The 15917-nt window shown below is 37.3% G+C and overlaps 1 protein-coding gene across 1 annotated transcript; it reads left to right on the top strand.

The window, feature by feature from the left end:
* Positions 1 to 3844: 3844 nt before the first annotated feature.
* On the top strand, positions 3845 to 6173 carry LOC123917400. Its single transcript, XM_045969102.1, has 7 exons — positions 3845 to 3971; positions 4060 to 4140; positions 4391 to 4579; positions 4729 to 4890; positions 5154 to 5207; positions 5310 to 5465; positions 5785 to 6173. The coding sequence occupies exons 1-7, from the start codon at positions 3855 to 3857 to the stop codon at positions 6169 to 6171; spliced, it is 1146 nt and encodes a 381-aa protein (XP_045825058.1). The 5' UTR covers positions 3845 to 3854; the 3' UTR covers positions 6172 to 6173.
* The last annotated feature ends 9744 nt before the right edge of the window (positions 6174 to 15917 follow it).

Genomic DNA, 15917 nt, shown 5'->3' with positions numbered 1-15917 from the left:
AAAGTTATAGATGTTACTTTCAAGAACAGTTGGTAATAACATTCAAGTGTGTGTGTGTATATATATATATATATATATATATATATATATATATATATATATATATATATATATATATATATATATATATATATATATACTTCAAAGTCAAATATAAGTATGTAACGATGATATTAATCAATTTGGTCAAAAGTCAAATATGCGTATTTTGGTCAAAAAAAATATAAATCAACATTTTTTGGAACATTTACTCCCTCTTATATACAAAAAAGTCAAATGTTTTTAGCTTAGATTTTGAACCAAATATACATCTGATTTTTGTTTTTTGAGTCAATGTGACATATATAGACTTGAATGGTGTGTTTGATTTGATGAGAAAAATAAAGAAAATGACATGGCAACTCAAATTGCACTGGGTTTATGTTAAAATACAAAAGTAAGTATTGTGTTATCGTCTTCATAGGGACTGATGCGATATCGATGTCGTTCAACAATTAATATAATTGTAAGTAAAGTGATTGAAGATGTTTGTTTATGAGAAAATATGTTATTTTGGCTTAAAGTATTTTATGGAATGGTGAGTATTTTGGGTGTAGCTACTTGTGCTGTTTGGTTGAGAAAAAGATCGGCAGAAATCTAATTTAGCAATGAGGGGATGAATTTGTTGTTTCAATTTATTCTACATTTTTTTATTTTAAATAATGCATTGAAAAGGAAATCAAGAAGGTTTGCAAAACATGAACACTAATATAAAATCTAAGATTTTAGAAATTAATAAATAAAAGTTTATGTATTTAGTGTAAAATTTAGAGAATACATGTGGTGTAGATGACAGCCAATTATATGATGTTTTTAGTAGTAGATTAGTATAATTTTTAGGCTTAATTAATAAAATGGTCCCTTAAAGACATTTTTGGTTTCAGATTGGTCCCTTAAAGAAAAAAAGGTCCAAATAGGTCCCTTAAAGAAAAAAAAGTCTGAATAGGTCCCTTAAATACATCTCCGTTAATCAGTTTGGTCCCTAAAAAGAGGTCTAAATAGGACCAAACTGATTAACAGATATGTCTTTAAGGGACCTATTCGGACATTTTTTTCTTTAAGGGACCTATTTAGACATTTTTTTCTTTAAGGGACCAATATGAAACCAAAAATGTCTTTAAGGGACCATTTTATTAATTAAGCCTAATTTTTATAGTAAATAAAGACCAAAAGCAAGGAAATATCAGGAAAAGTGAAGACACAAGGACCAGAAGCAAGAAAAATGGAAAAAAGCAGCAAAAAATGACAAAAATGGAATAAAGAAAGCGCACCATCGCACCCACGATGGACCTGGGCGTGGCGCGATGAGAAGAAGGATAAAATTGAAGAAAATATGCTGAAAATCTTTACCATCGTGGCATGATGGCTTCTCATCGTGGCACGATGATGACTTGAAAAATAAGCAGACAATCTCGAGTAAATCTTCCATCGTACCACGATAGGATTCATCGTGGCCACGATGAGGCAAAAATACACGCCATCGTGGCCACGATGGGTGCGATGGAGGTGCAGAAAAAGCTCAAACCCAGCTGTAAAACTATAAATAGAGCATTCCTCCTTCAGAATTATTCATTCCACTCCATTCCAAAATTTTCCAACATATTCAAGAGTTATGAGAACTCTAAGAAGGAGGCAAGGAGGCCAAGGAACTCTAAGGCCATTAAGGTTCTTTTTCTTTCTGTCTTGTAATTTATTTTTCCTAGGTTAGGTGTAGTCGAGAAACTCCCTTATGAATGCTTGGTTGTAATATTTATAATATTTATGAATTTTAGTTATTTCTATTCAAACTCTTTTGTTGTTTGGTTTTAGTTATTTTAATATTGATCAAATTACGGTTAAATCTTTTTATAATATGATTTTTTTCATTTATAAAAAAAAAATCATATTATAAAATGATTTAACCGTAAGTCATTGTTAGAGTTCCAACCGTGTGATTGATTCAAAATTAAAGTTTCGTGAAAGGTGGATTTGCAACTGCAAGCATGAAAGACGAGGTCTTGTTGGAATATCTGGTAAATTTTTTGTGTGTTGTAAAATAATTTGCTTGAAACTATGGTGATATCTGGATACTAATGAAAATTGTATTTTTATAAGCTATTTTATCATAAACTACATTGACAAACTTATAATAATACACAAAAAATTATTTATTTGCATAAACTGTTTTGCATAGGCTCAAAAATAAGTTAATTCAAACGGGCCTTAACACAATCACCTTTCCCTATGTGCTAACTTAGCTCATCTTTGAATAAAACTTTTGAGTTCTTATATGATACATATTTTCGGTTGTCGCCAAATCCATCACTAATTTTGTTTGTGATGGAAATTTATTGATTTAGTGAAGGATTCATACCCTCTCTAATTTTAATTTTTCTAGTAGTACAACTCTGACTATCATCAATTTTAGCACTCATCAAATGTTAATCGGATAACGTTTAGCTTTGAATAATTTCGCAATTATCGATTGAGTGTTATTGATAAAATTCCAAGCTTGTTTTGCTAACATAGCACGAATACAAATTACGTAAAACTCATTCATCAATTTTGTCATGGATAGTTTTTCCAACAACATCCAATAAAGAGTTCATAATTTTTTGGATATCATCACCAACAGTAGATAGATGGGAATAAATTACAACATTGATTTAAGGAACATTTTCCTACCCACTCTAGATAAAGCCTTGCCACTCCAAGAGTTGATATTTTGCCAAACTCGATCCTTGATGAAAATGTAGACTGTTTTTCTAATTTTTCCTATAATTGAGGGCAACCCAAAATATTTGTCTATTCCTAAGTTAGTATTGACCTCCTACCTTCATGACATCAACAACATCAATTTTTATTTGCTCTGACATTGTGACATTAAATAGATACACATGGTACTGTTTATCGTCGTAAATAGTTCATTTTTTGGACAATCTTTTGAGAAAAGCAAAGTGTATGATTCATATTAAGCCAACATATTCATTGAGTGACTAAAAGGACATAATTTTCACATTACAAGGGATAATTGAAAAAAAATTGTATAGGAGGGTAAACCGAAATTCGCTAACATTACATGAGAGTAAATACTATTTTATTCAATAATTAATTGAGACTCAGATGTTTACTTTCTAAAACACCTTACAAAGACTAAACTCTCGATTATTCTTATTTCGTAGTTATTTTTTAAATTAATTTTCTCAATTAAACTTATACAACATGTCACTTCTCACATGATGTTTTACACTTTCGTACTATACTTATTTTTTCAAAGTTTTTTGTCGTGTAGCTTTTATTTTGACACAAAGTCAAACCAAAGAAATAGACGTGTATGAACAAAAAAGCTACTCCCTCCGTCTCTTAATATAAGTCCTCGTTAAAATTTTTCACGCATATTAAGAAAAGTTGATAGTGTAATAAATGTGTACCTTTTGGGTATTACAATTACTAAATTGTCATTTGTGAAAACATGTATTTGTAGTTGACTTTTCGTATTTCAATGCAAAGTAGAGTTATGTTTGAAAAAGTAATAATAAATGTGTCTAGAGAATTGAAAATGACCTTATATTTAGGGACAAATTTTATGTTTGAAAGGGTACTTATAATTAGGGACGAATGGAGTATTCACCAGATACCCAAAGTCAAATCAAAGAAAATAGATGTCAAGACAAAAAAGCTATTCACGAGTGACGCAAAAACAAACGTTAGACTAAATGAAAACAATTTAATCTTTAATCTTTTATATCACCTGGATATATATATATATATATATGTGTGTGTGTGTACATACTGCTACAAGTATTAGATATCCTTGAAAGTAACATTTAAATTTTATGGCTTTAATTCTCTTTCTACTTCTTAGTTTGTGCACAACATGTTGCAAAGCTGATACAAGAAGCAAAATTCTACCAGATGAGCAACATCATTTTACTGGATCAGATATCATCATGGTATTGTTTATGAATTATTATCCTTACTTAATTTGTTTTGAACATGATTTATTAGATTGTAATGCTGGTTAGCAAAATCCATCATCAGGTGAACAATGATTTTCAATGTGTTGATATCTACCGGCAACCTTCTCTACAACATCCGTTGCTAAAAAATCACAAAATTCAGGTATAATAGTTAAAAAATTTATAAGATTAATTATCTTACTTTTTTCTTGGTATTAATTATCTTACTTTATTTTGATAGGAAAACTATTTGTTATGATATATAATTTTAACAAACCAAGTAATTTATTATTCAAGATTTCTAACCTCAAATTCTATTCAAGGCCAACTTACTCATTTGTAAGGAATTTTAAATTTCAATTCTATAATTCATTGAAACTTATTGTATTTCCTCTTCATTGCAACATGTGTAGCTTTACCCAACTTTCGCGAAGAACATCTTGCAAAATAGATCATCTTATGGTAAAACAATGAACAAATGTCCAGAGGGAAAAGTACCTATCTACAACAAGATGGGAAGACGTCAAATTATCACCAATTCGTCTTCAAAATTACAAATTGATGATTTTCAGCAGTATTCCCAAAGTGCCCCTGGCTATCATGTGAGTGCGTATATATGTTAATAGCATAAAAAAAGTGTTAATAGCATAAAAAGGGGGAAAAAATCTACAAATATGATAAAATCAAAGTGAGTGGAATGTTGATGCTTCTAGATCTATAATGTTGATTTTTTTTCCCTTTTGTTTTCTAGACCGTTACCCTTGATACAACCCAAAACACGGTATTTCATGGAGCATACGCCGGTATATCTGGGTATGATCTATCGGTTGAAGCAAACCAGTACAGCATATCTTCAATTTGGATTGAGAGTGGACCACCAACCGAACTTAATAGCATAAAAGTCGGAGTCGGGGTATGTTACTTTTCACTACGCTTATGCTAGGTTTTTTTCCTTCTAATTTCAAGACATTACATTCTAATAGGGAGGGAGGGAGAGAGTATTCCTTCCTTAGATGCTCTTTTCCACCAACGTATTAATGATTTAATGTTCACTATGTTTATATATATATCGTAAGATAATTACACTTTAATAATTTCATATTTTTGCATTTATAAGGAAGGAATAAAAACTCCATTTTATAATCTACTATTTACATCCATTTTTTGATCCACAAGGTTCATCAAAGCTTATACGGAGACAACCAACTAAGACTAACTAGTCAATGGACGGTACGTAAGAGTATGAATTTAATGCATTAGTTAATTTATACTAATGTGATGAAAAAAAAATAATGATATGGTGTTCAAGCTTAATTTGGTATAAACATGTAGGTTGATGGCTACAAAAAAACCGGATGTTACAATTATCTTTGTTCCGGTTTCGTGCAAGTAAATCATGACAAAGAGTATGCTCTCGGATCTCTCGTAACACCTGTTAATTCTATTGGATCAACTGAAAAAGTTGCTTCTTTTATCAAAATAAAGCAGGTAAAATTTTGATTATTATGATTGTATAAAAATATTAGTAGTAAAAAATTTTAATCCATCACACCAAAATAAAAAATGTTTAAAAAATTATCTACTATTTGGTAATATTTCATTTAAGACGTATATTAAGTAATCACTTTTGGGTGCTTAAGAAAAAAAAATCCACTTTTCGAAATTTTAAAAAGTTTATAATTAAAATAATTTAATAGAGTGATAGTCAAGCAGACGTCTTAATTAAAATATTTACAATTCATTATGTTTAATGTTTTTGCTTTTTTAATTAATCTTACCATGTTTGATTAATATTTGTGGAGAATAGGATCGATCTACGGGTCATTGGTGGTTAATTATTCAACTTGAGTCAATATCTGTTGGCTATTGGCCAAAAGAACTATTCAATCATTTGAGCAAAGGAGCATCATCAATTAGATTTGGGGGTCAAACCTATTCTCCACCCAATAAGGATAGTCCTCCAATGGGTAGTGGAAGATTGCCTAAAGAAAAATTTATAAACTCAGCTTTCATGATGAACCTGGAGATTATTGATTCAGAATATAATGAAGTTGACGTAACAGATAGAGATATGAAACCATATAGAGATACTAATCCAGAATGTTATGACTTAGCATACAATGGTTATCAAGGATCTGTCTATAAGCAAGCTTTTCTTTATGGTGGACCTGGTGGACGGAATTGTGGTACATGATTGTAGTGACAACTTTATTTAATAAAATTATGATTCGTCCTTAACGGAAATTTTGTGGTATAACTTAAAACTTTATAATTATATTTAACCTTGTACAATATAGTTTGAAGAGGGTTAATCAATCCAAATTTTTAAGCAGACATATATCAAACATAAACATGCTATGCAAAACTAAAATCATACTTCACCGTTCCTTTCTAATAAAGTGTCGCTTTTGACCACTGGACACATGTAAATACATAATTTTGATCACTAATATATTTAATTATCTACTTATAAATATTTATGAAAATTTTATATTTTGAAAATATTCGTCGAGACAAATTGAACAATATCTTATTTGCTAACATTTGATTTTATATATTAATTGATGGAATATTTCGCAAGTGCACGAAAACCACGTAGTAATAAAAATATCGATCCACAGGGATTGTGTGATCAAACTAGTCGAATTGTGTTCATAGACATTTTACAGAAAATACACATAAATTGGGGGTATGTTGAGTAATGAATTGCTAGAAAACGTGCTTTGATATGAAGGAAAAGCGAGGTAGAATCATCGGAATCATCTAGTCTATAGCTAAACCACATGCAATCTACTATGTCGTAGGAATTTACTCAAGTGTTCACAACTAGATCGACAAATTAGTGAATCGCAATCTCTTGTCAAAATCCACTCTATTCGTTGTCGATACTCCCCCGATCTCTCGGGCGGAAGCTACCTACAACGAATGATATTAACGCGCGTCAATCGTTCGCTACACTCTATGCCTCAATCTCTCGACCGGAGACACTCGAGTGCTCAATACAATTCAGTTCAGAAATTAAATCAATACTCTCGCACGTGACTTAACTCGAAATCATTATAACACTAATGAAGGATTATAAAGCATTAAAAACAGAATTGCATTGGATGAACACTATAGAAAGAGTGAATTCTTACAACATTTGCAGATTACATTCAGTTGAACCACATCCTAAACTATCCTAGATTCTACCTTCAAAGGAGTTTAGCTCCTCATCGTGCTTCGTTCGCTTCCTCGCTTCATCGCCATGGCTTGTGAATCCATGCTCTCGACGTGCTTGGAGCTATCCTCTGGAGTCTTGAATCGCGATCTGGAAGTTCCAAAACCAGAATGTAGATCAATTTTGCAGAATTTTCCAACCAGAAAACAGAATTATGCAGAAACTATATATACAGAAGGCAACCACGCCGCGCGCCAGATCTACCACGCCGCGCGTGGTTGCAAATCCATCAACTGCGCCGCGCGTAGTAACAGAATCACGCGGCGCGTGATCAAGTCAGAGAGCAATCTTCATCTTCAACAAAGCTTCACGCCGCGCGTGGTAAGGCATCACGCGGCGCGTGATCAGAGTCAAAATCTTGGCTCTCTGTGAGCTCCATCACGCGGCGCGTGATGGGCTACGCCCCCAGCGTAGTGAAAATCATTCAAATCCTGCAGTTTTTCCTGTTTTCTTGCAAAACAAGTAATCAAGCTAATGGTTAGATTTCTCTTATATTTATTGCTAAAAACCTACTAAAATGCATCTAATGTTGCTAAAATAGGCATGGATTAGAGAGTGTGACGATTTGTCATCACAACCCCAAACTTAAACCTTTCCTTGTCCTCAAGGAAACAACTTTTACCTCAAGCTTTTGTGTCAAGACCTTGGCATTTTCCTTAAATCCACTCGAATCATACATACGTGAGACTCACCTGATGATCAATGATCCACCTGCAAACAATGCTCAATTGCACAACCGTTCCCGCAAGACATTTTCAAGTAGTTCACACTTTTCGACCAAGGCTCTATGATTTCATCACACTACTCACATGCACTCTTCAGTTTGGGTAATTCACTCAAATCAACACATCAATGCAAGTCAACAATAATTTTGCAAGTAGTCTAAGAATTCATTCGGTTCACTTTGTGCACACACATTAGAGGTCTTTTAGGGTTATAACGTGGCTTGGCTAGGGTGGATGGTGACATTTTGAGATAAGTAGTAGAAAAACTTGGAGTTAGATCCCCCCATGGTCAAAATTATTTCATAAACCAAACCCCCTTTTTCCTTTGAACTATAGTGGACTAGAGAACTTTTTCAAAACATCAAACAAAGTTTTGCAATTCTTTTGAATTCAAGGCTATCACTTCTTTTCTATATATTTTTTTTCATTCCTTCATCTTTTTTTGTTTTTCATTTTTTTCCTTTGCCTTGCAAATTTTTGAAATTTTCTCAATTTTTCAAATCAAAACTTTTTGTAAGTTCTCTAGTACCCTCACCCCAAACTTTATTTGTTGCTAATTCCAAAGAGCAACCCCAAACTTAGTAGTGAGCAATGCGCATCAACCACTAATTAGGTGCCTAACCTCCAAGAAAGTCATTCCTTTTTTCAACAAAAATATCTCAAGGTTTTGCAAAAATAACATTTTCTTTTTCAGCTCAAATTGGTTAAGCAAAGGATAATTATATGTAAGGGTGGATAGAAAGGCTCAAAGGTACCAAGGAACATGCCTCGTGTGTGCTACAAGAGTACCAATCAAATAAAAAGACTACAAGCAAAATCGAGAGACAATACATGAGTGGATATCACACATAGAAGAAAAAGTAGTGTTTGGCTCAATACCTCTCGGTTGGGTCGAATCAAAGAACCGGTCGAAAAGTGTGTGTTCCCTTCCTTTGCCTCTTGATCACATGAGTGCAACAAGCTATTGCACTGCAAGTTTCACATATCACACACGGAGAAAATCAAGTAATTGATACTCAAGTAACTAGAAAGAACATGCCAAAATATTGAAACAAACTCTAGAAGTAAAAACCATTCCACAATCAAACAAAAGAAGATTCAAATTTAGAGTACACAATTAAAATATCCAGCTACTATCCAAGCAACATCAGAATATTGTTACAAACCAAGCAAATAAAAGACAATGAAGTAAAGATAGAAATAGAGTAGGAGAATAGTAGCAGCAGCAGCAGTAGAACAGCATCACCAACAACCAGTGCACGATCTATAATTGAAGAAAGGAAGGTTAATAGTAATCACGTGCATTGATTTTAGGACTCACATCCTTTTGAAATACTGAGATAGATGGGTGGATCTGAGGCCTAAAACCAGACACCAGACTGTATACCTTACTACCTGCGAAAACCCTCATGAGATTGAATTAATGAAATGAAGGTTACTGAATTCACTTGCACTGATTTTAGGCTTCACATCGCACTTAAGAACTTTAGTGAAATTGATAGATCTGAAGCCTAAAACCAAGCAGATGAATCTGAACCTTGATGAATGGTGAGTCTTTAGCTAGGACTTGAGAGTTTAAATAATCAGAACAAAGTCACCTGATGACGCCGCGCGTGGCTTACTCCACGCCGCGCGTGATCTATTTCAAAATTTCTCTCTAGCCCCTAAATCCAACGGTCATGTTGACCAAATTCAAACGGTCAAGTTGACTTGATCATGCCGCGCGTAGCTCTCCTTACGCGGCGCGTGATTGCTTTAGCAAAACCACTTTCCTCTCTGCCTTGTTCACGCGGCGCGTGATGGATACCATGCCGCGCGTGATCACAAGTCAGAGAGCTCACTTATCCACTTCCATCATCACGCCGCGCGTAGGAAGCCATCACGCCGCGCGTGATCGATATTCCAGAGGCACCTCTTTCCTCCACTTACACGACGCCGCGCGTGATTTCACTACGCCTCCAGCGTAGTTCACTTCACAGTCCTCTGTTTTTGCTCTGTTTGCTGCTGAAAGCTGCGCACCTACCTGCATCTTGCAAAACAAAACAACTAATCATTAGAACCCGTTGGGTTGCCTCCCAACCAGCGCTTGTTTAACGTCCCGATGCTTGACGTTCCATGCCCCTAAGGGTCTTGGAAGAAAAGAGCCACGTTGTGCCGAACGAGCTCTCCACCACGATAAACTTTCAACCTTTGACCATTCACCTTAAAACTCTGATTCTCCTCCCCTGATTTGAAGATTTCCACAACCCCATGTGGAAACACCTCCTTAACTATAAAAGGACCAGACCACTTGGACTTGAGTTTACCGGGGAATAACTTGAATCGAGAGTTAAATAGAAGCACCAACTGTCCTTCGTGAAACTTTTTCGGAACTAATTGCGCATCATGATAGCGTTTAGTCCTTGCCTTGTACAGTACCGCATTTTCATATGCCCTTTCGCGCCATTCCTCTAACTCATTGAGCTTCAACAACCGCGCTCTACCGGCGAGTGTGGCATCCATGTTTAGTTGCTTAACAGCCCAGTATGCTTTATGCTCAAGCTCTACGGGTAAATGACATGCTTTTCCATAAACCAACTGATACGGGGAAAAACCGAGGTGGGTTTTAAACGCAGTACGGTATGCCCATAACGCATCGTCGAGTTTGAGTGACCAATCCTTCCTAGAGGAGGAAACCGTCTTCTCAAGAATCTGTTTCAATTGGCGATTGGACACTTCAACTTGTCCTGAAGTTTGAGGATGATAGGGAGTGGCAACCTTGTGCTTAACATTATACTTCCTCAACAAATTTTCAAGATGCTGATTAATGAAGTGCTTCCCACCATCGCTGATTAAGATCCTCGGCACCCCGAATCTTGTAAATATGTTCTTTTTGAGAAACCGCACCACAGTGGCTGAATCATTGGCTTGGCAGGCTATAGCTTCGACCCACTTTGTAACATAATCCACACAAACCAAAATGTGCACATTAGATTGGGACGAAGGAAATGGTCCCATAAAATCAATCCCCCATACATCAAATGGTTCGACTTCAGTTAGGCCATGCTGCGGCATCTCATCTCTTTTAGACACACCCCCCGATCGTTGACATGCATCGCAAGCTTTTACAAATTCCATACAATCTTGAAATATCGTTGGCCAAAAGAACCCACATTGTAAAACCTTCGCAGCTGTTCTTGGGCCACTATGATGCCCGCCACAAGGCGAGTTATGACAATGCCACATAATACCTCGGATCTCACTATCGGCCACACATCGACGAATCATGCCATCATTACTCATCTTGAACAAAAATGGATCATCCCAGAAATAATGTCGCGAATCCGCGAAGAGCTTCTTCTTTTGTTGTGCCGTCATTTCTTCCGGAATGAATCCACTAGCTTTGAGGTTGGCAATGTCACCGAACCATGGAAACTCAGATACGGCAAGCAATTTTTCATCCGGGAATTCACACTTAATAGCTTCTTCCTTATTAGTAATATCCGGATTGCTTAGCCTTGAGAGGTGGTCAGCCACCACATTCTCTACCCCCTTCTTGTCTCGAATTTCCAAATCAAACTCCTGTAAAAGCAACATCCATCGCAACAACCGCGGCTTGGAATCGCCCTTTGTCAACAAATACTTCAAAGCTGAATGATCTGTAAAAACAATCACTTTTGACCCAATTAGATAGGAACGAAACTTTTCCAAAGCGAATACCACCGCTAGCAATTCCTTCTCTGTTGTGGTGTAGTTAATTTGATTCTCATTAAGGACCTTGCTAGAGTAGTATATCACATGGAAAAGTTTGTTATGGTGTTGGCCTAGGACTGCACCAACCGCGTAATCGCTTGCATCGCACATCAATTCAAAAGGGAGATCCCATTGTGGCGCAACGATCACGGGAGCAGTGACCAACTTAGTTTTAAGACAATTAAACGCAGTCACACAAGCCTCATCAAAAAGAAACACCGTATCCTTGACTAGTAAGGATGATAAGGGTTTTGCAATTTTTGAAAAATCCTTAATGAACCGCCGGTAGAACCCGGCATGTCCGAGAAAACTCCTTACCCCCTTTACATTTAACGGTGGAGGTAGCTCTTTGATTACCTCAATTTTGGCTTGGTCTACTTCAATCCCCCTTGAGGAGATTTTGTGACCGAGAACAATCCCTTCTCTTACCATGAAGTGACATTTTTCCCAATTTAAAACCAAATTGGTACTTATACACCTTTTCAGCACATCATTCAAATTAGAAAGGCAAAAATCGAAAGACTTACCAAAAACCGAAAAGTCATCCATAAATACCTCCATTGTGTCCTCCATCATATCGGAGAAGATGGCAAGCATACATCTTTGAAACGTCGTTGGGGCATTACATAATCGAAATGGCATTCTTCGATATGCGAACACCCCAAAGGGACAAGTAAATGCCGTTTTCTCTTGATCTTCCGGATCGACGGTGATCTGATTGTAACCTGAGTAACCATCAAGGAAGCAGTAGAACTCTTGCCCCGCTAACCGTTCCAACATCTGATCCATGAACGGCAAGGGAAAGTGATCCTTCCTAGTAGCGGTGTTGAGTCGACGATAGTCAATGCACATACGCCATCCCGTAACAGTCCGAGATGGAATAAACTCATTCTTATCGTTTTTCACCACCGTCATTCCCCCCTTTTTCGGCACCACATGCACCGGAGATACCCAAGCACTATCGGAGATAGGGTATATCATGCCGGCCTCCAATAGTTTCAGCACCTCTTTCTTCACAACTTCCTTCATGGTAGGATTGAGTCTTCGTTGAGGTTGCACAACTGGTTTAAACTCAGCTTCCAACTTGATTTTATGCATGCAAAAAGTGGGACTTATTCCTTTCAGATCGGAGATAGTCCACCCCATTGCGGCTTTGTTGGACTTCAAAACTCTCAACAGTTTCTCCTCTTCCAAATGAGTGAGCTTGCTGCTAATGATGGCTGGAAACGAAGCATCATCACTTAAGAACACATACTTTAGATGTGAAGGGAGTTGCTTCAGTTCGGGAGCTTTCCTTTCTTCTTCCGTTTGATCCTTATCATTCACTTCAAGGAGGTTTTCAAACTTAGGACTTTCATCTATCCGAGTAGCATTCAAATTGCTAAGACATAACTCAATTTCTCTCTCCCATTCGTCTTCCACATTATCCAATGAGTTAACTAACACCTTTTCAAGAGTAGAGGAGGAGTGTTGCACCTTAAAGATATCTTCAATGACCTCGTCAACCAATTCAATTCTGAAACATTGAGTGTCATCGTCGTGTTGTTTCATAGCTTCAAACACATTAAAGAGGATTTGTTCACCGTCAGTCCGGAACATTAGTTCCCCCAACTCCACATCGATTAGGGCGCGTCCGGTAGCTAAGAATGGTCTTCCTAACAGCAAGGGTTCCCAATTCTTGTCTTCTTCCATGTCTAAGACAACAAAGTCAGCTGGAAACACAAATCCGCCGACTCGCACCAGAACATCATGTAAGATACCTTCCGGATACACGATGGATCTATCCGCCAAAGAGAGACTCATCTTTGTCGGCTTCGCTACAGCTCCCGGTATCTTCTTCATCATTGATAACGGCATCAAATTTACACTAGCACCCAAGTCACACAAAGCCTTTCCAATAGTAAGATCCCCAATGGAACAAGGAATTGTAAAGCTCCCCGGATCTTTCTTTTTCTGAGGTAGCTTCCGTTGAATGAGGGCGCTGCATTCTTCCGTCATACTCACCATTTCATCATCTAATGGTTTTCTTTTCTTTGTGAGCAGCTCCTTCAAAAACTTTGCATAACTTGGCATTTGCTCCAATGCCTCAACCAATGGTATGGCCATCTCAAGCTTGTTCAACACCTTCATGAATTTCTTGAACTCCTTCTCCCGCTCAAGATTCTTAACTTTCTTTCTCCTAGGAAAAGGCATCCTAGCATATGGCGATTCATCAACTCCTTTATCTTTCTCTACCTTCTTACTCTCTTTTTCTTTTATCTCCCTCTGTTTTTCAACTTCTTCTTTCTCATCCTCACTAATCTCAACTTCCTTAAGCATACTTTCCTTTTCTACTTCTCCCTCACGTCTCTCATTTTCAACTTCAACCTCTTGCTTATTTTCAACTTCTCCCTCATTGACCTTCTTTTTCAAGGGCTTCTCCACAGCTGGCCTTTCCGGTATCTCTCTACTCCTCAAAGTGATTCCATTACAAGTTTCATTTTTCGGATTATCATGAGTGTTTCCACCGAAGCCTCCTTGGTTTTGCAACATAGAGAACTGCCTTGACAGCTGACCCATTTGCACCTCAAGATTCTTGATAGAAGCTTCATGATTCTTGTTAGAGGTTTCTTGACTCGATTTCATCGCTTCAAAGTTGCTTTGGGTCATGAGCATGAACTGATTTAGAGTCTCTTCCATCCTTGATGGAGGCCTTTGCTGCTGTTGCTGTGTACCTTGACCTTGCATACCATTCCCCCACCCGGAACCGTTGTTATTATTGTTGTACGGCTTCCGAAAATTGGCTAGGTAGCGAGCCTCCTCTGAACCTTCCGGGAAGCATCCGCCATTAGGGTGGTCCTGCAAACAAAAATCACAGCGCACATTGTCAATTTTACCTATTGGAGAAGTTTGAACTTGCGGATTGGACAGCAGCTTCATCATTGCTTCCATTTGGCTAGTCATGAGCTTTTGCTGTGCCAATAGTGCTGTTTGAGTATCCAATTCCAACACTCCGCCTTTCTTTTTGGCTCCCCTATCATTAGTAGCTCTATACTCGTTTTGAGCCATGCTTTCCACCAATTCTCTTGCTTCAGTTTCGTCACGGTTCTTCAACGAACCACCGGCTGATGCATCAAGTATCATTCGCGTTTGAGCCCTCAAACCTTGGGTAAACATTTGCATCTGATTGTGGCCATCGAAACCGTGATTCGGACACCTTTTAAGACAAACTTTGAACCTCTCCCAAGCATCATACAACGTCTCACCATCCGCTTGTTCGAAGTTACTAATTTCAGCCCTTCTTTCTAGAAACTTATGAATAGGGAAGTAACGATCTAAGAACTTCCGCTCCAGCTGTCTCCAAGTCTCAATAGTTCCGGCGGGTATCGTGTCTAACCAATCTTTAGCACGGCCGGTGAGAGAATGCTTGAATAACCTCAGTCTTTTATCCGATTCGCTCACCCCCGGTGGATCGGTATAGTCGCAGGCTTCATAGAAGTGAGACAAGTGTAAATTCGGGCATTGAGCTTCCGAACCTGAATAAGGATTCTCTTTTAAGGCGGAAAGGACCGTGTTCTTGATTTCGAATGAGACAGGATTCGCCGGCTGAAAGCCTTGATTTGCCAACGCGTCATTGTCTCTCCTCCCATAATCACCAAGGTTACGCCTTGGCGGTTGAGGAACCGGTGGAACCTGTTCTTCCTCCATTGTTGCTGCAGTCCTTCTTTGACAGTCCGGTGTATCCCTTAGCAAAGTTGTTCCCCTTGAAGCTTGAGCTTCCCTTGTTGCCTTTCGAATTGCGCGAGCTGTCTTTTCAATCTCTGGATCAAATTGCAACTCTTGAGGAACTGTTCTCTGCATGCACAATGAAACACACAAGTAGAACGCTCCGGGAGAAAAATATAAAACAGAAAATGATAAAGAAAACACAGAAAATATGAACACTATTGCCTAGTTGAATCAATCACAATCCCCGGCAACGGCGCCAAAAACTTGATGGAATATTTCGCAAGTGCACGAAAACCACGTAGTAATAAAAATATCGATCCACAGGGATTGTGTGATCAAACTAGTCGAATTGTGTTCATAGACATTTTACAGAAAATACACATAAATTGGGGGTATGTTGAGTAATGAATTGCTAGAAAACGTGCTTTGATATGAAGGAAAAGCGAGGTAGAATCATCGGAATCATCTAGTCTATAGCTAAACCACATGCAATCTACTATGTCGTAGGAATTTACTCAAGTGTTCACAACTAGATCGACAAATTAGTGAATCGCA

This window comes from Trifolium pratense, linkage group LG3 (genome assembly GCF_020283565.1).
Source record: "Trifolium pratense cultivar HEN17-A07 linkage group LG3, ARS_RC_1.1, whole genome shotgun sequence".
In the NCBI taxonomy this organism is placed as follows: domain Eukaryota; kingdom Viridiplantae; phylum Streptophyta; class Magnoliopsida; order Fabales; family Fabaceae; genus Trifolium; species Trifolium pratense.
The sequence above is the reverse complement of the archived record's forward strand: the minus strand, read 5'-3'. Positions and strand labels throughout refer to the sequence as shown.

Bases quoted from the DNA above. Each gene is read 5' to 3' on its own strand.
- LOC123917400 (XM_045969102.1), top strand. From the start codon at position 3,855: ATGGCTTTAATTCTCTTTCTACTTCTTAGTTTGTGCACAACATGTTGC. The intron at 4,891-5,153 runs GTATGTTACTTT...TTGATCCACAAG, and splicing joins GCATAAAAGTCGGAGTCGGG to GTTCATCAAAGCTTATACGG. The intron at 5,208-5,309 runs GTACGTAAGAGT...ATAAACATGTAG, and splicing joins GACTAACTAGTCAATGGACG to GTTGATGGCTACAAAAAAAC.